Source organism: Anas acuta, chromosome 1 (assembly GCF_963932015.1).
Source record: "Anas acuta chromosome 1, bAnaAcu1.1, whole genome shotgun sequence".
NCBI lineage: Eukaryota > Metazoa > Chordata > Aves > Anseriformes > Anatidae > Anas > Anas acuta.
Genome location: NC_088979.1, coordinates 181,158,620 through 181,180,974, shown reverse-complemented (window position 1 = coordinate 181,180,974; position 22,355 = coordinate 181,158,620). Strand labels below are relative to the sequence as shown.

At 38.0% G+C, this 22,355-nt stretch overlaps 1 protein-coding gene across 7 annotated transcripts in view; it reads right to left on the bottom strand.

Moving 5' to 3' along the window:
• Positions 1-4,298: 4,298 nt before the first annotated feature.
• The window catches only part of PTPRZ1 (protein tyrosine phosphatase receptor type Z1), a 138,443-nt gene continuing 120,386 nt past the window's right edge, over positions 4,299-22,355 (bottom strand). For 2 of the 7 annotated variants that reach the window (XM_068669591.1, XM_068669594.1), the window contains exons 16-31: positions 21,316-21,336; positions 21,056-21,152; positions 19,267-19,349; positions 18,378-18,512; positions 16,956-17,090; positions 15,444-15,607; positions 14,636-14,719; positions 12,966-13,101; positions 11,798-11,944; positions 10,785-10,878; positions 10,519-10,592; positions 9,382-9,510; positions 8,138-8,284; positions 7,713-7,855; positions 6,913-7,048; positions 4,299-5,331 (exon numbers count right to left, since the gene is read on the bottom strand). In XM_068669591.1, the coding sequence (XP_068525692.1) occupies positions 5,191-5,331; positions 6,913-7,048; positions 7,713-7,855; positions 8,138-8,284; positions 9,382-9,510; positions 10,519-10,592; positions 10,785-10,878; positions 11,798-11,944; positions 12,966-13,101; positions 14,636-14,719; positions 15,444-15,607; positions 16,956-17,090; positions 18,378-18,512; positions 19,267-19,349; positions 21,056-21,152; positions 21,316-21,336 (1,866 nt within the window). In that variant the 3' untranslated portion in view covers positions 4,299-5,190. The remainder of the gene's footprint in view (positions 5,332-6,912; positions 7,049-7,712; positions 7,856-8,137; positions 8,285-9,381; positions 9,511-10,518; positions 10,593-10,784; positions 10,879-11,797; positions 11,945-12,965; positions 13,102-14,635; positions 14,720-15,443; positions 15,608-16,955; positions 17,091-18,377; positions 18,513-19,266; positions 19,350-21,055; positions 21,153-21,315; positions 21,337-22,355) is intronic. The other 5 variants (XM_068669593.1, XM_068669596.1, XM_068669595.1 and 2 more) reach the window with 3 other exon arrangements.

Sequence of the window (22,355 nt, the reverse complement as noted above, 5' to 3'; positions counted from 1 at the left end):
GTACTTCCCGATGTACGTCAAATACCTTTTCATACTTCTTACCAGATTCACAAGAGAAGACTCTTCAATGATTGTTTAAGTATCCATATTTAACTCTACAGCTATTACTGTATCATGACATCTTCAGCTATAGTCTTAAGATACACAAATGGTTTTAGCACGTCTTGTAGCTGTCCTTGTGCCTAAGCACTTTAGTGGAAAGCTACAGAACAATAGGTGTATAATGTCTTCCTGTGCCCCAGAAAGCAATGAAAGCTTGGTCTCTCACTACCCATCTCAGCTTGAGGGCATTTCTTTCCAAATAAGCAGCTGAATACGTGGTTTGGTTTCTGTTATCACTGCCTGGGCTCTTAAGCTGCTTGTTCACATCAGGCTGCAAAGAACAGATTGTTTGTCACCATGCCTCTCAGTTTTTCATTTTGGAATTTGTTTTAGTGCCAGCTCTCTGTGACAGATAAGATCCCACTTTCTGAGACAGGTGCACAAGACAGGTCATGCACAGCCTCTCTCTCCTTTGCCTTGGTGTTTGACTCTCAGCCTCAGATATTCCTATAGACCACTGGGGCACAAATGTATGCCTGCCAGATAAATGACATAAACCTATAGTGGAACAGCTGTTGAAGGAGGGAAAAAATCTGGGGTAAACTGGTTGTGACAAGGCTGGAGAGATAATAAGAGGAGGGGAGAAAAAAAAATTAGCTTTGAATTTCCAGAAGAATTTATGAAAGCAGATCAGACCATCTCGAATGCACTGTGACCAGGTACACGGTTATGGGATCTGACTTCCCTGATACAAAGGAATGAACTGAATAAGGCAGAGAGGCTTTTTTGTTGTTGTTGATCTCAGAAAATATTGTGGCAAAATGTCCCAAGACAGGGCATTCTATTCCTCCTTGTGCATTTGAAAGTGTTTAACACACCAAAGCATAAACCTGTGAAACAGAAATGGATGGTCAGACCTTAGCCTTGCTCCAGGGAAGTAGACAAACTAAGCCTGCAAGCTTTTCCTTGTGCCATCTGCTCCATTTTTCCTCCCCTCTCACATTTTTAATGTTAAGTATACTTTTCTAGCCTGGACATCAGTTGGCCTTCCCTTTCCTTTGTTTGAAAAACCGAAAGAAACTTGCTGTGTCCTACCCCAGCCTCTAGCGGGCTGAGTGTTTGGGTGGCAGCAGCCAAGTGGAAGTGGAGGTGCTCTGACCAAGGCTGGAGGGAGGGAGATGTGCTGGGCTGGATTGCACCCGCAGTTGGAGCAACACTGCTAGAAAACATGTTCCAGATGCTTCATCCCCTTCCCCACTACAGCATGTAAAATTCATGTGGTACTTCCTGGCATTTCACCAATGAACTATTGTCTCATACACTAGAGAAAAGGAAACTCAAATAGCTGCTGTGCAGCATTAAGTGCTCAGGCTGCAGCACTCTGATCTCCAAAATGCCTGCTTGCAACTTGATGGCTGGAAGGACAGCTCTAGGAAAGTCTTCCCATGGCCTGAGGATCCAGCATGGACCATGGCCACTGGTGGTGGAACCTGCAACTCACTGGGTTTTGCCTTGATGGATCTCTAGAGCAGGGTGGGGTGCTCCGTTTGGAAGGTCACCAAGGCTGAGCGTCCTGTGTTGACACATCTTCACAGCATCAAACCTCAAGTTCTGGCACCAGCGCCAGGGGACTGGGACATCTCAGGCTTCCTGTATTATCTGGGTATCTGTTTTAACCTCAAAGTGGCAACAAAACTCCTCCCCACCCCTGCTTCACTTACACTTCAGATGCACTAGAAAGAGAAATGAGTTTAAACTTGTTAAACTCATCTTGGTGTAAGCATTTACCAAAGAAAATTTCAGCCTATCTGATATTTTATACGTTATCCTAGGGTGTCACAATGAGCAGACAAAGTATTGTTATAAAACAGGTAGCTAGCTTAGTCAACTGGTTTTCAAAGTCCTTACCAAGGTCTTTAACTAATGTGCTATTGTGCTGGTAGCCATGAATTCTACTCATCATTCGTTGATGACTTTTATAAAGCTTTTCTGTAGGTGTTAAATCACAACACTATGATCTGGAAAAGTTGGTGATGATAGCAAATTAGTGTTTTTTTAACTCTCAAAGTTTCCTAAGCATACATGATGGTTGTAACTTTGTTAAAAAAAATCTTAAGTGGACATGTTTATTAATATCCTGCTTCTTGCAGAAGATGCATAACATCTTTTCCACACTTGACCCAGTTTGTAAAGGCAGGCTATACGTCTTCTGAGTCTGCAGCTTGGATTACAAGAAAAAAATAATTAGAATATGGCCTTTGTCTGAGATAGGAACTGACACGCATTTATTAAAATCTGTAATCCATCACAGTTGAAGATTATAGAAGATTTTTTTTTATGATTCTTATTTTTTTTCTAGATCAGAACCAATATGTATGAGTAAAGAGATTATCCTAAGCACTTATGTTTTAAATAACTTGTCAGCATGCTAAGATGATGAATGTGATTACAAACATCTCTGGAAGAAACCTCGAACAACAGCTGATTCCTTGGATTATCATTTTAAAATGTCTGCAAAACAGTTTAGGTTGAAAGGAACAGTTATATCAAGATGGGATTTTAGAAAGGAGGATTCCTTTTTCCTTTTGGTCCGTACAGGCTTGAAAACTGTAGTAGAATTTATTGGCCTAAAAACTACTTTGTATTTACAACTATATGCAATTGCAAACACATTAATTGAAGATATCAAAAGTAAAAGCTCAAAGTTATGTAAGGCTGCAAGCCAGATTTCCTTAAGAAAAGGCTGGAGGAGTAGCAGACAAGCATTACAGTCTCTTACGTTGTGTGCTAATATGGTGAAGAGCAGAAGTATAAGGTAAGAAGATTATGGAATAAGGTTTGGGAATGACCATAAGATCACAATTAACCTCTTTTGTACATGTACGCCTGGAGATTAAGAGAGGAAAAATTGTGTCTGAGTGCATCCTATGTTTCTGGGATGAGAGGGGGGAATTACATAATAGAGCTGTCCTCATTAACCTAGATGTGCACGTTCAGGGTTTCAGTCAACCTAAGTACTTTAGAGGAAGTAGTAAGCAACCATCAGGCCACCTGGAAAAAGAGTATATTGCCTTTCTTTAAGTGAAAATGTTACACACTTTTATGTCTACTACACACACACACACACACACACACACATATATATATATACATGTATACTTTGTGCCTGAATGCTGTGAAGAATGCAATTGAGATGTATATATTTTGGGACAAGGAGCAGATTCTGTATGTTTGTAACTCTTATCACCCGCAAAACAACACAAATATAATAATAACAAAAACCTAAGATCCTATTTTTCAAAGTGTTTAACTTGTCTAGGGATACATTGTAAATTATCTTGCACATAGAAACTAAACCTCCCTCCCATTCTTCCTGGATTTCAACATTAGCAATGATGGAAGCATGACAAGGGCCACAGGAAAAACAAACAAACAAACAAACAAAAATGTAAAACTTGAAGGCAAATATCTTGGCTCAGCAAAACACATCCCCTCATTTCTGAATGAATCAATCAATTTGTTATGGTTTTGAAGGACAGAGGTGGGTATGGATATCTGCAGGCACAAGACCTGAAGTTGAGCTACCTGCACAGATCCTGAGCAACTACTGGGCATTACAAGGGGAACTGCTGAACACTGCCAGTGAGAGACAAATGTTATGAGTCTTGCCATTAATTCAGGCTGGATTTCACAGGTGGTTAATTGGGAGTCATATATTTTATTATTTTTTAAAAAGATCTATTTTGCTTCGGGCTCTTCTACCCTCATAAATGCCACAACCTTTTGTACAATCAGCATCTTCTCCGGCCAGTTCAGAAGGTTGCAGAAAACAGATGAGTGGCTAAACTGAAACATTTTGCTTTTGTTCTTGCAGAGGTAACTCATTTCATTGCTTGCTGGAGTTTGGCTTTTGCTTTGCAAAAGGAGGCAGCAAATTGCTCAGCACCTGAATGAAGGATCTGAACCAAAGCCAGGAAGGAGAAATCTTGTGAAGGAGCAATGAAGGTGATTAGGAAACCTGGGACAAGCTATTAATTAACCTGTGGGTGACCAGGGTGAGAGACCTGCAAGGAGAGGCTAAAAGAGTTGACTTGGAAACCATAAAAGTGTTCCAAAACTGGCTTCTGAGCTTGCAGATTCTGCAGCAGCTGTAGCAGCTGTTTCCAGGTCAGTCTTGAGTCATTCTTGGAAGCAAAATCTCTCCCATGTGACAATGCAGACTGTTTACTGTGTGTGGAAGACTGATAGGCACAGACTGGAATATTTATATTTATTTTTGCAATGCCATAGGTAAAAACAATTTAACAATGCCAAGTACAGGTGTTATTCTCATAAAAAGTTTTCCTTTCAAAACAAATGATTTCTATTCCCCACAAAAAGTTAAAATCACATGCAGCTATATGAGGTTAATTCCTTAAGATGCACAATTATATATCAGAAGACTTTGTTAAAATAAGAACATACTGGACTACATCATTTTAACAAGGCAATTACACAGAACTAGAAAACTGACTCTGTAGTAAAATATAAAAATCTACAATTATAAATATAAATTTGGTCCATGGAGTCACTATAGAAGTAGCAGTATTTACAGTAAGTATCAGATTACTATTCTAAATGTCTAATTGAAATCTTAAAATGTTGAATGTTATGGAGAACAGTATTTTATTTACATTCTACTATATTAAAAGTTATATTTCTAGCAAATGTAAATTGTTATAAATACAGCAAATAAATCAAATCCTAAAACCATAACATGTTTATTTGTAATTGAGAATCCCCTAACATCTATAAATATGATATTTTTAAGTTAAAAGTAAAGCCAGATAAATCAAAACTAATACTGAAAAAACATACCACAATTCAATTCTTAGAAACACTGTAAAAGTCAATCAAGTTAGTCCAGACATAACAATGTATTACAAGAAATCTTTCAAGAAAAGGCACACATTGTTAATGATAAAAGTTCCACAGTAAAGTCGTGTCACAGGAATGACTCTGTTGGAACGAAGGTTGGGAACTGATTATACATACAGTAGCTGGACAGATTTCCCCCCCACAAAGTATAAAACTGAAAATAATAATGGTAAACTCCAGGTGTGACCGATGTGGTGCAAGTGTGTGTGTGTGTTTAATTTGCTTTGTTAATTAAACTAAGGATTCTAAACTTTCAGCTGCATTTCCGTCAGGTAAAGCTGAGCCATTACTGTCCATAGATGCTGAAGGGTTTTCTTCTTGCCTTGTGCTGACAAGGCTTAGAATAGCTTTGTACAGAAACTGGTACTGTTCCTGAAGGAGAAAAGAGGAAAAGTTCAGTCCTTTGTCATAAATAATAGCACTAGAATACCTGGTAATGCTGTCACTCAGAAGTAATTAACACTTTATGTGTCAGTCTGTTAATGTACTGTGCTCCACAATTTGTTGTGTTACTTAGCAGCTTTATTAATTTTCAGACAAATGACTCCCCCTGTACACAATGCAGACAATGACATTAAAGAGCACAAGTTCCCACTGATTGAATGGAGTCTGTTAGCTTTCCTTTTTTTTTTTTTTTTTTTTTCCTTTCCCTTAAACATGGTTTATTCTTTTTCTTTCTCTCTCTCTCTTTTTGTTTTTTTCCCTATCTTAATTATATCCAGGCAGATTTATTTACTTATTTATTTTCCTTCTGGTACTTGTGGTTCCTGCTTCTGTTTTTGAAGACCTTGTGAAGTGTAGGAGGAGAGATTGCAATTTGTGGGAAGATTTGTTTAGGAGACCACTGCCTAGAGGGAAAGGGATCCCAGGCAGGTGCAGTGTGAAATGGGGAGTGCCAGAAATCATACGGACTACAGAAAAACAGCTGGGTGCTCTGTGTAGGGCAGCATCTTGGGACAGCAGGCACCAGGTAACAGTGGATGCTGTGAAAGGGTACAGTTGTGTTGGGTACTAGGATGGATATATGAGGATAAAGAGCTCCTGTGATGGAGGGGGAACAGTAGGATAGACTAAATAGGTTGGGAGTATTAGGGTGGACAGAGCAGCGAGTAGGAAACAGTGGCAGGAGCATGGGAAATTTGAATTCTGAGATTAAGGGCCCAGGTCTTTGTGGGAGGCTTATAGGGCAAGGATAGTGAAAGACTTGATGGTGCCGCTAGGTGAGAAGGGTCCCCATGTTCACTGTGCCATCTGCCAGGCACCTCAGTCTGTGCTATCTGGACAAGGGAAGGGGCAGCTACACCTTACAGCCATCTGTCAGTCCTGTGTCATGTCCTGTTTATGCTGCCAGGAATGTTGTAGCCCTAACCCTAACACTGCACTCTAAAGTGTTCTCCTTACTATGTCCAGTGTAACTACAGTGTTTGGATTTGTAGCTGTATGAACAAGGGCAGGGTTCGTAGCTTTTTATTTCTGTAATGATTTTTCATCTGTCTGATGCTGACTTAGTAGGTAATTGTAGTTTGTTACAGTTTTCAAGTCTTTTCTTCAGTGACAATTGTGTCAAGTGACCCTTCAACAGATCACGAAAGATGAGAGCCCATCCTGGAATGGGAAAACAGGGTCACTACTTCAGGGTCTAGTTAGAGTAGAAATGTATTCCTTGATGGATTAAAGCCATTATTTACATGAAACAGTGCAGATTTTATTAGGACTGTGAAAGCTCTGCACATTTAGAATAAGCTCACTTGATAATCGCATAACAGTTTCATGGGAAATTCCAGATTTTGGAATAAACACCAGGTCCACTACAGCATCCCTAGAAGATGGTTTTGATTAACTCATGCAGAAACTAACACACTGATGGTGCAATAATGTTGCCCTAACATGTAAGCATGCTAATAATACCACACTTATTAGAAAAAAAATGCACACATTTTGCTTATTACTTACAATGTCTGTGAAGACTCCAGGCCTCATCAAATTTATCATCTTTGCTACCTGGTAAACATCCACTGAGTTCTCATTTTCCAGCTGGTGCATGAGTGTTGTTAGTGCACAGAAAGTGCCTGCTGTCACCCCTCCATGCCTTTGTAAAGTGAAAACAAAACAAAACAACAGTAATAACAAAACAAAAGAATGAAGCAAAAAACACAACACAAAGAAAATTCTCTAGAAACTGGGTCAAGTTTCAACATGGAGAAAATACAGAAGCCAGGATAAATTGATAAAATGAGTTTCTGTGATGTGATGTCTACATCTTCCTAAAACAGGACTGCACAGCAGCGCCTTAACACAATCTTCACAGCTGTTGGCTACAACTTCTGGAAAGTCTTTAACAGGCTGTCTCAGACATAGTTTCCTATAGTCCTCTACTAACCAAATCCCAGAGACCTCAGGGCCCTTTTACATTTCAGTATTTATGACCACTGTTAAACAGCTGGCAGAGGGTAGGATGCTTCATCTCAATAGTCTTACTTCCCTCAGTAACACGCAATGAAGCCCTGATATATTTCTTCTCCAGTGCCCAACTCGGCAATTATCTGGACTATAAAAATGAGAGAGCTGAATTGAGAACATTCAGAGTGGGATAAATACAAGATGTTTCTCTTGTTGATGCAACTGAAACAGAAGCGGCAGCACTGTTGTTAGGTGCAGACTTTGTGGCTTGTTTCAGTGGCTTTCACTGTAAATGAGATAATAAATGGCTCTACACAAAAGCATGAAAAACAACTGTAGGCTGCAATGCTTACTCATCATGTACAATCATGGGTCCATCGCGGTTGGAAGCTTCCTCTTTGATGATGCTGATCAGTTCAAAGGTTTTGCTAATAGGACTGTCAGGATTTGGCCATTTTGGACACTGAAAATGCCTCACTTCAAGTACATAGTCATCCTAAAAGAGTGAAAAAAGTATAAATCTATTTGGTGAAAGATTGACTGAATTCTTACCCTTGCCTCTGCTACAGTCTGGCTCCAGTCTCCAGATACAGAACCACACCCCTGTGGAAGTTGGACTGTCTTATTCCCAGTGTCCCCACATTGCCTACAGAGATTACTCCCTACTTGGGTGTTTCAAGGGTGTGGGATTTTACCACTCATTTACCATAGAAAATGTGACAAAAGCATAGGCATTACCTTTAACAAACCAAATCCTGAGAGTTTATGACAGCGTTACCTGTGTAGCTTCTAAAATAAAATCTTGGATTATGAGCTTTTCCTCATTAGACAGACACTTGTGTTCTTCAGCAATCATAGTGACTTTGAAACTCTCACAGTTTATAGGCTCATCTTTGTTTGGCCAATAGACAAATTCATCTTCAGCCTCCAGGAAAAAACAAAAGCCATAAAAATAAGTACTGTTCAGCTCTTAAAATAAAAATTAATTGAACATAAAAATGTGCCATGTATGCAATCAATGCAGATGCCTAGATTTAGATTGGTTACTCAAAATCTGAATGGGATGACAACTGTGATGGTTTTCAGACACCTTTGTAGTGACCCTTACCAGAACACGGTATGCCTTGGAGTTAGCCAGCCACAGAACAGCCAACGTGCTGTGCTGCTCTGTGCCACACAGACAGACTGGATATGTGCTATCCTCTCCTGTAAAGCATTACTTCTAATAAAGACCATTTAACAGAGTCTGACTTTATACTTTACTTATACTTAATACTTTACAGAGTCTGAGAGCCTTTCTTACTGGGATTATAATGAACCAGCACCTCTTGGTGCAAAACATCCTCCCTTATTGCAAAGGCTAACTTAGAAATTCACCTGTTTTGTAGGACATGTAACATTTATAAAATATTTGATGAGAAAAAAAAAACAAAAACATATATTGCCTTGGTGTGACATGGTTTTCCAGTCATGCAAGACTCTCCAAAGAATATGCATGGCTTTCATCCAAACTCATTACCAAACATGATGCCCTTTCATGCTCAAAGTACTAAGCTAAAAGCTCTCAGATATTCCTAAAATACATTTCTATTAACAGAAATCCATATTCATTTGTTATTAAATTACACATAAAAGATGAACACCTGAGTTTCTTTCACTGTTTAGAGTCAAATAGATGAACTAGAGAAACAATCTATTTCTCCCATACTTAATAATGGCTTAGGGAGCCATATTACACCTCAATTAAAAGTCCTGGAGCAAAGCTAAACTTGCATAAAGGTGGCTTCTGCTGTTTGTCTCTTTTTTATAAATTATGCAGGAATGATAAAATACCTTCTCATCTCAACTGTAATTTGCCAGGGTAGGGATCTGCAGTTTAAGCTAGATGATTTTGGGGGAGTTTTACACTCAGTATAGTATTATTACCTTTTAATTGATTTTTGGCAAAATCCTGCATAGTATGGTATGGTAATACTACTACAATTCATACATAAAACCACAACAATCAGCCATTAATCTTACCATATTCTGGCTATCAGGAAGCATGACTATTATCTGGGCATTATGATCCCATATCATTCTCCAGAAATCCTTGATAGTGTGTAGTAAGGGATGCTGGGTAATAATGAATTCATTACTTTGATAATAACCCTGCAAAATAAAACCATCACAGTAGGAATTGATACCCATCTTTTAACATTTACAGGAGTCTTCTTCTGGACAGAAACAGAAACCTGAAAAGTTAATTCCAGAGTTTGTGTCTTTTTGGCTTCCTGCAAATATTAGAAGAATAAAAAACTTTAACCACAGTATTTTCCAGGTGAAAAGCATAAAATCAATTACTCTGAAACAATTTGTAAAACTTTGAAAAATTTGAATAAGAAAATACAAAAGAAATCAGGAGGTACTTGAACAGCTATCTCAGAATGAAAATGCGTTAGCTCAGACACACATGCTGATTGTTCTACATTAGCCTGACTTCTAAAGTTGTTGGACACCTGAAAACAAATGACAGAATGTTTGGAAGACCTGCAAAAATCCCAAGTAGTGTATTAAACTGCAAAGATGTCTCAGGCTATCTGCTTACCACAAAAGCCAGCTATGTTGAACTAATGCATAAACAACACTGTAGGGAGCTTGCCCTTCTCTTTACTGAATGTCCAGGAAGCATTTATTCCTCACTCTCAGTTAATGAAGGGGAAAAGGGTTGAAGGAAATTCAGGGAACAGAAAGCTAATGAAAAGCTGTTGAGTTATGCTGCTTTGGGCTATGCCAACTGCAAAAGCTGGCATAACATGCCAGTAAGATGAGCAGGCAGGAAAGCAAAACACAGTACAGCCATTAAAAGCCAACTTATTAGTTAATAATTTAGAAAACCTCAAAAGAATCTTCCATATTCAGATTTACTATTTTTTAAAACTATGATGGGATTTCTGGTCCTACTGATAGTCAAAATGCAATGCATTTAACTGAATTTAAAATAGTAATAATGGTAATAGTACACCCTGGTGGAGGTAACTTTTTCAGTGAAAGACTCAATAATGGAAGAAAGGAGCTTTCAAAATCAGGATTGCAACACTAAAATGTGGACACCTGGCAGCTTCGCAAACAGCTATACAATGGGACACTATTTTTCAGCAGTGCAGTTAGCTGACTTACCATAATATAGGAAGCATTTATGTAGTCTGTCCCTTCACCAGACAGTGATGAGATACCCACTCTAGATCTTTCCACTGCAAGAAAAAAATAAAGCCCTGGACATCTTGAATTGATTCATATATTACTGTAATTATCCCATATATCTAACAGTATGATAACAACACTAAAACCCACCAGTCAGGATAAAGCGTTATCCAGATGTCTATTTTGTTTTCCTACGTGTAGTACATTTTGCCACCCAGAGAAGCCAATCTGAACAAGCTTACCAGGAATGATGGATGAAGTTCGGTTCTTTTCTCTGTTACACTGCTTGAGTGCAGTTGAATAATCACACTGCTGTGTGTTAGACTGGCTCAGCAACTGAAAAAATGAAGTTAAAAAAATCAGGTCCCTGTGCAAAAGTCATTATTTCATTAGCTGCATTAAACAGAGAGGTGCACATATGGCAGGTTAGCTGTATCTCTTAAGACATCTAGTTATCTGGCTAAACTAGTTGGCAAGTTATCAGAGACTTATCTCTTCACTATTTTCAATGGTTCAAATGTTTCTTGAGCCCTAAACATATCTTTGAAGGAAATCCACCTCTAAGTTTTTCCTGCATCCAGCACCCCACTGCTTGTTGTCACCCCAGTGTCACTTCCAATCTGCTTGCACAGTTGTTCACACAACTTTAAATAGTTTGGCAAACAGTAAAAGTCTGTACAGAAAAATCTGCACTGTTACACAGACGGTGTAACTCCTGACGTGAGGCAGCCCCAGTCAGGAGCTTACTGATATTTTCTCGAAACCTGTGAGAGGCATATAGGACTGATATGGGGGCCTCATTGTCTTGCTTGTTTCAACTAATACAATTCAAACAGAAAAAACATCAAAGTGTTCATTTATAGCCTGCTGAATTTATATATGTTTTATAGCCATGGCCTTAAACTGAGGGGAATATGTTATTTGACCAATATAGTTCATAATTTTCATCAGAAAGTCTTTCTAGATAGTTGTGTTTATCTTTTGAGATCTTCATGCAAAGGCATATAGTTAGATTTTCCAAAATCTTCTTACTTGCCTGTTTCTCATGCTCTTGCTTTTGAAAAAAAAAAAAAAAAATCTTATTTGAGAATACATAAATAGTTGTTGGGTCCCAATTAGCTGCATACATTTGTCAACATGCTCTATTAAATTACAGATAGGGCAAGGTAAAGAAAGTTGTGTTGGGATACCTATGTTCAGGTCATTCGAGCTTACAACCCTAAAACTTTTCATGCTGCTATCTCAGGGAGCTCACCTTGAATTGTTTCTCCAGTCTGGTCTTTCCTGTTGGTCCGGGTATCAAGAGAGCATTAACGTAGGCATGAATGTGAGTCTCAAGGACTTCTGTCTCTTTACTAAGTATCGCTTCAACCAATGCATCATGAATGAAGATGTATTGCTCCTAGGAAAATAAAACCAAGCATCTAAACTCTAATTATATTCAGATTCCCCTGGATATCTCTGGCTAAGCTGTCACTTCTGACATGGGCAGCATTTCTTCACAGCTTGCTACTGCAGAGGAGTTTTCTCAAAAGCGGTCCTCTACAGTGAGAGCTGTTCCTCTCCAGTGACAGTACGCGTTTACCAGTGCAATTGAACTACACATGCAATGTATATATGATATAATATCAAATCCCCACCACCTGTGGTATGTTACATTCATATATACATTCATGTTTAACTCAATACCATTAAAAATGCAAGCATAGGCTGAAGTCAAATTTTCAAGTCAGCTTGTTATGCGTCTCTCCCTGCATTTCTTTCTTGCAATAAAGTGATCACTCTCAGTTCCTACTGTTATCTTCTATTTTCTCTCTCACTTCCTTTGGAACAAGTGCCCATGCTGCTGTTGATTACCTTGTCTTCTATTGAAAGGCACTGGGGAAGCTAAACACCTGTTCTTGGAACCTGAAATAGACTTTCAAATGCCCTGCTGTTGCCCTTATTGTTTTCTTCTGGTCTTTCGCTATTCTGTATATAACCTTCAGTTTAAATCAGCTATAGATAATCTTCTGTTGAAACAGCTTCTTTCCAACTTATTATTGCCTGATATCAATTGTTTGATCACATTCAGTGAAGATCTGAACACCTGAAAATGGTGTTTCCTTAAAAAAATCCATGACAAAAATGCATGCCCTGCCAAGGAAGTGCTACTGTGGGAAGCATGATAAAGGTTTTCTCTCTTCTGAGACCTCCATAATAAACAGACAAAAGCTTACAGGTAGGTCATTTTTTTTAGTGCATTACTCTACAGGAGCCTACAGGATGCCACTAGAAATATAAGGGAAGGAAAAGGTAAAGTCTAGTCTGGTGACTGGCTGCCTGTTTTTTCTGATGTTGCCAACATGAAGACTGTATCACCTTTCCTCCTGCAAACAAAAAGGTGAAAAGTAAGTCTCTCGTTAGGTATATATTTGTCTTACCTCAGTCTGCACCAAATAGTTCCTTTGGGTACGTATGTGTTTTAAGAATCCAAATATGTTGACTGTCCCCTCGTGCTGAATTTGCTGCAGCATGCTGTCTAACACTATGTATGTGCCTGTCCTTCCAACTCCAGCACTATAAAACAAAAAAATATCCTTGAGCCTGAAGTAAAATAGTCATGAAAAAGATTGTTTTTCTGTATATGTATATTTCAACAAATTGGTGCATAGGGAAGGCTTTGCTTTACAAATTTTGTTATTGTATGATCACATCACTTTGCTGAAACTTCAAGACTCCTAATAAAGAAAAATCTTTCCAACTTTTTTTTTTTTTGGTGTGTGTGCGTGTGTGTATGCAAGAATAGCTCTAATGATCATTTTCTTAAACGATTTTTAAAATATCAATTGAAATAGAACTAAATGCAGATCTGCAGTCGTCACGTTTTTGACACTCCTTAGGATACTTTGTCAAGTATACTTAGAATGTACGGTGTATGTCAGTACTGGGGCACAGTCAATGTGCCCAAATTCCTCTATGTTGAAATACACAGCACTTCAAAGGAAAAGTTGCATTATACCACCCATTACAGATACTGCCTGCAGAGCTTTTAAAGATACCAGACTGAGGAAAACCCCAGGAAGTGGCAGAGCGGCTGAAGGTATGTCTGTAAAAGGAAAAGCTTAGTACTCTTCAGACATGGCTAAGAGCGCAAGCAATGATTGAGACCCTTCTGAAAGAGGGGAGATGCAGAAGAAAGGGTTAAGCAACTCCTGTTACGAACTCTGACTCATTTGGCATAACAATGGCTGTACTGTAAAATGAAAAAAAAAAAAATTTTCTTCCATAAAACATCTGGATCAGGAGTACAAAGTTGAGAGGTCCTCTCTTGGTTATCTGAAGCTGTTATGTGTATTGGTACATGTATCGGGGCAGCAACACTGCGCTGAGTCTGCACAGACCATTGCAGACAGATCAAGACCCAGCCCACACATGCTAATTCATGCACCCTATTTCTTCCTCAGAAGTGACACAAAGCATGGGTAGCATGAGCTTTGGTTGCTGTAATATGTTGTCTAAATAAACATGGTATAAAAATGAAAGGTCCAGGTTATCAACATACCAGGAGACACAGAAAAAAAGTACAGATTACCAGACAGCATCAGTACTTGTTTTGAAAGACAAAACATGTAAAGTACCAAAACACAAAAATAGCTAAATAAGGTTTCATGAAGTTCTTCAGATCTGTACTCCACCTGTAAAGATAAGCAAAAGTTAATTTTCTAAAATGTCTCCCTTGAGTTTAGAGTGCATGGTGACAGGTGAACTAAAACTGCTGCAGACAGAGGTGAAATATTCTTGTGACCCAATGGAGAGGTCTGACTGAAGCCACACAACTTACCACTGTTTACTTTTTAAAAACTCAATATAATTGGTTTATAATGTACTGCTGATCTCTCAGCCCAGTGGCATAGATCTCAGACTTGGTGTTTTGGGGAAACTCTTATTTTGAACTCCTCAAGAAGAGACAGATGCAGATAGCAGCAGAACAACCAAAATGTAGAATTTTCATTTTCCAAGCTAAAAACAGATTTCAGTCATATTAGATCATCCCAGAAATTAAAAAAAAAATAATAAATCTTCATTTGCAGTATTTGTGAGGCGACTTTACCTGTTGGCTTCCTCAGAGTCAGCTCCAGAAGGACAGAATTCATGAGGAGGTTCTCTTTCCAAATGTTCCATCAAAGGTGAGGTACTACAGTGGAAAACCAGAACCTGCTTATATATTTTACAATAACCTGGTCCTCCACGGGCATTGTGAAGTCATTCCAGGCCCTACAAAGCCCTTTTTAACCAATTTTCCCTGGGCTGCCCAGTTTCAGTGAGCACTGACAGTACACCTGCCTGCACACATGCAGACCTCACACCGCTCCCCAGTGCTCCTCCATTGCAAAGGGCTGCTAGAGCGCAGAGTAATGTTAAAAACAGCAGAGGTGTAGTTCAGCCAGGAACAGAGTGAGTCTTCTGTTGTGCACAGAGCTTCTCTTAGGGTTACAGAGTATCCCTACACCAAAGAAAGCACCAGCCAAAACCATCCTATTGATATATTTGCAGAAAGGAAACAATTACATCTATACACATATCTGATAAGCTTATAGCAATCAAAACAGCAGTAGAGAAGTGTGCAAAAAAGTAAAAAGGAAAGCATTTTTGAAAAAAAAAAAAAAAAAAAAAAGAGAGAACACAGTGCAGAGCAGCAGCATCTTGTTTATAGCCATTATGGAGGCTTATAGAAATTGCATAGAGAGTTGATTAGTTGGCCTTACCAAGGACAGAAATACCAGCTAAGAAATTATTCTTCTTCCAACAGGAATTGTTAAACATGAGAGTGAAGTTTTGCTTAACCCACCACTGATTTTTTTTTTTTTTTTTTCTGCAAAACAAAAGTGGAGTGAACCTTATGGTGGTAAAAAGCACACCTGCAATGAACCACAACAGGCCCAACAGCATGGCGCTTGGCATGCGATGCCTTCCGCACGAAGGTGAGCACGGGCAGCGTGTACTCGGGAACACCCATATCAGGCCACTGGGTATAATGGTACTGAGTTACTGCACGTCCACTAGACCTCCCTTTCTGGGAACCCTGCAACAGAAAAATAATTCCATATAGAAGCAGCCCACATTTAAAAGGCAACTCTTCACAGTTTTACTTATGTACCTGATGCTTCAAGAATTAATACTCTCCCTATATAATTAACGAGTGTACCAGAGCACTATCTAGCCCTGCATATTCCAGCATTCAAATAGGAAGGACCAGTGTTTCTGTCCCATCAAACTGTCCACTGAATGGAAAAATGACCTGCATTCACTGTCCCTTAGAAAGACAAAGTGAAAGGCTGAGAGCATTGGAGGTATAATAATTTACAGCTGTTCTCAAAATTCAACAAATATCTCTGCCACTCTGCTCCTCTGCTGGCTCGACAGAAAGGGTAGGATTCATGTCACCCAGCTCTAGTAATGTACAAGAGAAGTAGCCTCTTCTAGGCTTCTTTTCTAAGCCCCTTACCTCAGTGGCAACTGAGAGACAGACATACTTTCAGAGAGCTGGTCACCTTATTCAAAGAGAGGTTCTTAAAATAGATGAGATAAGCTTGATAGTAGGTGCTGTACTTTATTCATTAATAGTACAGGGAAGCTGAGAGACTAGATATCTAAGATTTAGGTGGCTGAAATAAAACAGTCTTTAAGAATCCCCCTCAAAGTAGCCAGCCTCTTTTGTAGCCACTCACTTTTCCCCAAATTATGCTTTCAGAATGCCATTGCAGAACATGCTGGTACTGATTTCCTTAAGAAAAGGTTTGGATTCACCTGTTTTGTAGAGGAGTAAAAATTCCTTCCTTAAAAAGGAAAATTGGTAGCTGAGGTGGAGGATTTAATTCTTCCCACATATTCTACTAGCTGGTCTCGTTCTGAAAATCTGTCCTCCTTCTCACCAGTCAGGGAAGGTCCACATCAGCCCTCCCATGTAATCACATCCCCTTCCCCGATGGTTCTACACCACACCAGTATCTCACAGAATCATAGAATGGTTATGGTTGGAAGTCTGTCGAGATCACTCTGGATGGCTGCACAGCCATCTGTTGCGTCAGGCACTCCCCCTAGTTTTATGTAATCTGTGTCTTTACTGAAGGTGCACTTTATCCCATCATCCAGACTGTTAATGAAAATGTTAAACAGGACTGCACCCAGTACTGACCCCTGGGGTACTCTACTTGTTACTGGCCTCCAACTATGCTTTGCACCACCACCTCCTCAGCTCCTCACCTCTCAGATCTCCTCAACTCTGAAGCATTTTGATGAGCATCTTGTCTGGTTGAAACCTATAGCATTCAGCATTACAATAGAAAACTGCCAACAACTGCCTTAAAAATACTCCAAGAAAATGTTACCACTTCTTTTTGCCCAATCTGTGTTTTCAGGATATCACAAACCTTTTTGATCTTGGTGTTTCTAAGAGTAAAATTCCTCACAGTGTAGTAGGCAAGTACATGAACACTCTTCTGAGTAACCAAGAAGTTCCCATATTCTTCACTACCTTCGGCAGGCCAGTACTGGTCACATTTTCTCTGTTAGAAAGCAAAGGAGAAAGAGAGAAAGAAAGAAAGGAAAAATGTCAAATTATCAAGGTGTAACATTTGATTTTATGAGCACAGTCAAGCACAAAACATGCAGATACTCTTGATATGGCTTGTTTATAATAGACATGATGCTCACGAGAGAATAAATAATGTATATTTTGTTTGTTCTATAAAGAGATGACTGTGCAAGATGTACTTTATTTGAAATACTCCAAAATAAAAACCAGAGAGGCTTAAATCATACTATGAGAGCTTAAAGTTCTCTAATAATGTGGAACCTGCCATTCTGTAGGCATTCTAAAATCTAAAGACAGTAGCAGATAATCTACACAAGTTACAGGAATACATTCAAGTCAGTAGAGTCTTATGTGGCTTTTGGCTGGTTCATAGCATGGATATAGTATATTCACCTGACAGATAGAGTATATTCACCTGATCACTGAAGATAACAGTGAGTTTGTCTGCAGCCAGAACAATACAGAGCTGTGATGTCCAGCCCTTTTGTTGGGCAGTCATACAACATTTTCCAGGAGTATTAGAAGATACATGTTTGTACCGTGCTGTTTACAAAGTGGTGATACACCTAGTGTGGCCCTTGTCTACATCTGCTGTTTGTATCATTTAATAATGCTTGTTCATATGACAAAGTTTGCATGCATTTTAGGCATTGCTGCCAGTATGTGGCAGGGGTGATGCAATGTCTCCTCATTTCACCCGGGTGTACCTGCATGGTCTCATCATATAACCAGGGGAACAGATATCCTCTGGTAGGAGTTGATCTTATGTTGTCTCACTGGACAAATGAATATCTGGTCCTGTGATAAGACAGAAACTGTGGGTCCCATGGGACAGTGACAAGAAGTAGCCACTCAGTGTTCAGAAAAATTCACCTGAACTATAGCCTTCTCCTTTCCAGGGACACCCCTGGGAAAGAGAATGACAGTTAACAGAGTATGTTCCAAGGCCAACATTCATTCCACTCCTGAATACAAACAAGAAGTCTTTTTCAGTAGAAGACAATTTTCTGTAGTTATAGTATTATTCTATTTTCATGACATCAGTTGCTGGCAATTGAATTTAAATGTTTTCTTTATTTTCGTAATACAAATCCTTATCCTTATACTTCTATAGCCAAGCCTAATATAAACATCTACTACAAACTATTGCTTTTTGCTCAGAAAAATATCTAAAACGTTTTTGAAAGAGAGAAAGGAGCCTGTTACAGGTAGATCTATCAACATCAGAGAGAGAAATAGGAAACAAAGGTACTCATACCCTTCCTTTCTCAACGAGATTAGTTATCATCACAATAACTTCTACGTTATGTTCCCATATCATTCTCCAGAAATCTTCTGCTGTTGATTTTAGTGGCCCTTGAGCTGCAATGTAGGCTTTTGGCTTGTTGTAGCCCTAAATTGAAATATAACAAATGACACTTATCAAATAAGAGACCACAAGAAAAAGGAGGTTGGGAGGAGTATATGACATTTTACGTATCTATTTTTAAAGAATCTCAAAAACATTTAAGTACTTCTGAATTTATAACTATCCAAATCACAGAAAGCCTGTGGTACCAGATGACATGAATGGAACTGTTATGTCAATGTTTATCATTCCAACAAATGGGATATATATTCAAATGCCCATGTTCTGGCAGAATGTTGACATGATAGTGATTATGAGACATCTGTTATGATAGTGGTTTAAGAAATGAATCAAGATCATTCGCATGTAAATTACTGGGTAACGAAAACTGAATAAATGGTACCTCGGCAAGGCTCACAGCCAACTGGCATCTTCCTCTCATGAGATTATCTCAGACAGAAGAATTAGCCACTTACCAAAAATGTATAAAAGAATAAACATTCAGATGTGAAATGCTTCTGAAATGACTCAGATGTGACAGAACATTATTTTTTTAGTTTCATAAAGCTCTTCACTAAGCTGCAGCTGCTACAATATCAAGATGGATCTGAGAAACGATTGGGGTTTTACCTGCATTTTAAGTTTCTATGTTTAACATTAAAGGCTTTTTTTTTTTTTTTTAAAGTGATATTATGATTTTATTTTTTAATTGTCTATTCACCTCTACACATCACTATTTACAGAAAAGGCTGACAGATGAATGGGCTGGCAGACAGAAAAAGTAGAAAAAGGCACTTACATCAACATAGTTGGCATTAATATAATCAGTCAGTTTTCCATCCTTTTCTGAAAGCTGTGCTAGTTTAACCCTAGTATGATCATCTGTAGTAAGACAAGGGAGAAAATAAGCATAGTTTCCTCCAAGAATCATAATCTTTCTATAAGAATTCTTTAGATTTCTATAAGAAATTGAAAAACTGATTCTTTCAATGCATACAAGTAATACAGGGATGATCACATGTGCAAACACCCTGTGCTTAGATATGAATCAGATACAAAATTCTAGTTCACAGAGAAATAAATGAATGAATCCAAGGATTCAGATATTCAGAAATCTATTTCAGAAATAAATTACAATATCATTTAAAAGCAAGCATGAGGTATGATCAACTTTCCCTAGAAAAAGTTATGGTCTTTTTGAAGTCCTTGGAAGCTGAACATTGTGCAACTGATTAAAACCTGAGGCTCTTGTAAAAAACAGTCCTATTAAAAATGAATGAAAAGGATGACAGCGTAAAGTGGCCTTGTAATAACTTTTCAGTATAATATAGTGGGGAAAAAAAATCAGGTATCCAGTAATGTCTAACGTATCCACTGTACAGGGATACTGAGGGGCATATCTATACAGCATCCTGGCTGCCCTGAGATGTCCCAAACAATTCAGGCACTGATGTTTAGGTGCATTCATTCCAAATTAAAGACAGCAAAGTCTGGAGCCTAGAGAGTAATGGGAGCTTGGAGCTTCATCTGAAGAGCCTTAGCTCTGGTAATCCAGACAGCAAGTGGCTATCTGAGGGTGAGCTGAAGCTTTCTTTAGCCTTCATTGGCTATCATATCATATTGGCTATCATATGGACTTGATTCAGTTCCACATGACAATCCTAGTTACTTGAGTTGAGTTACTTGTTACTAAGCTGCTTGAGCACTGCCCTGTGATAACAAAGTCCCTGGTGCTGGGTTGGCACTCTTTGTATGATCAGATATCAACACACATAGTGGCAGAGGAAAACCTGTGACTTTCCTCTAGAGGTATCTTCAGCCAGGTGGAATGGGATTTCTTGTAACTGATGTAGAGTCCACATTGCCTTTTGTCAAATGGATTGATTCTGTCTCTTTTCCTATAAACCTCTAGCACCACTGAATGTTGAATATATATTTAATTTAGAGCTTTTTATCAGAACAAAGATGAAATATTATAGAGAATTAATAAAAATATATTAAGCCACCAAAATGAGCCTAAAGATAATGGTTTCAAAGAGAGATTAACCAAACTGAATAGATGCATTTCAGAGAAGAAGTCTGTCATAGTGAAGCTAAGCAAGGGGAAGATATGTCTTGGCTAATGAAACTGTGACATTACTTTGTGGCTGGGCACAAAACAACATAAAACCAGTACATTTATATTTATATATGTCAGCAAATACATCCATGGATTGTGAAGCTCCAAGAGAGGATATATCATCATTATTCCAGATCAAAGGTGTATTAATTTTGACAATCAAAACATAACTCCTTTGGCTTTGAAATGATATTACAGTGAAATCTCCCAACTCCCTTTGGGTCATAACAGAAGAAATAAATATGCCTTGCTAACAAGTGCTGAGCACAGCAGCAGGATGCCAGAGGACTAACTTGAAGAGAAGTGAAATATCAGAGTATTCCTCTCCAGGCATTTTGCTGAACAGTATCCAGAGTTTTCAGTATAGAGGGCTTGTTTGTTTGTTTTGTCTTCCTCTAGTAATTGATGTAAGTCTATACTTGTCTATATTTTTTTCTTAAACAAAACATCAAGTGATGCATTTACTTACAAGCAACAATGTTTATATATCGATTCTTATTCTTGTTGTCAGGGTGATTAGAGCTGTCTGATGTAATACCTAGATCTACAGTACAGCTCTGGATTTCCTGAAAAAAATGTGCATCATACTTTAATAAGTATCAAGGTATATAAAATTTCTTAAAATACAGTAAGTCAGCAAGAAAAGAACCACAACCTTATACCCAGTTATCTATGATATTTTACAACTACTTCATTGCTAGAAAAAAATGCAGTGAAATAATTCCTTACCTGATAAAACTCTTTCAGTGTCTAATGAGGGAATGGATGCAAAAAAAAGTAAAAAAAATCAAATTCCACAGCACAGAACAAATGGTAAAAGAGTTTATATAAATTACAGTTACTATATGGAAGACAATTATGGTCATGCAATATATCTCCATGCTAACAACAAAGCTGAATATTTTGATGTAACTCTTACAAGACACAAGAAGCAATTTTCCTGTTAAAATATTGACATCTGTTTTCCTATCTTTAGATTTAACATTAGACCTTATGCCTGTGAAAGCTACATACATAGCAACATCTCTGACGTATTTAACTGTTAATAGGATTTCTTAATGGTCTTTGTAACTGCATTAGTTTCTCTGCTAAACCTTTCTGCTCTCTTTGCATTCAGTTGTGAAGCCTCTACTGGAACATGGCAGCATGCCACTCAGAAAACTTCATGGGATGGCAGTACAACCCTCTGTCTAACAGCCGTTTCTCAATGAATCCAATCTTTATATGAAGATTGCCTGCAGGAGACAGGCTTGAGAAGACAGGTACAAAGTTTATACATTATTATTTTTTATTATTTTTTGATTATGTTAACTGACAGGAAACTCAAGCATTTATAAGGCCAACATTAGAAATGAGCTGTCATGACTAAAAGTACTACAATATTACCCAACACTTTCTCGCATTTATTTCAATATTAATCATCTTTACCTTCAGCTATTTAAATATATATTAATATAATATAATATAATGTAATGTAATGTAATATAATTATATAATATTACATTATAATAATATAATATATAATAGTACTATAATATAATTATATTATAATAAATTATATATATATATATATAAATATAATATATAAATATATAAATATAAAAATATATAAATATATAAAGAGTGGTTACCAGTCTGAAAATTATATTTTAAATATGAGTTATTTTATAGTAACATACCCAAAATACTCAACCACCCCTGTGCACTCATCTCCAAATATACGCTGACTGCAATGTTTAGATTTAAATTCTTCTGTATTTCCTATATTC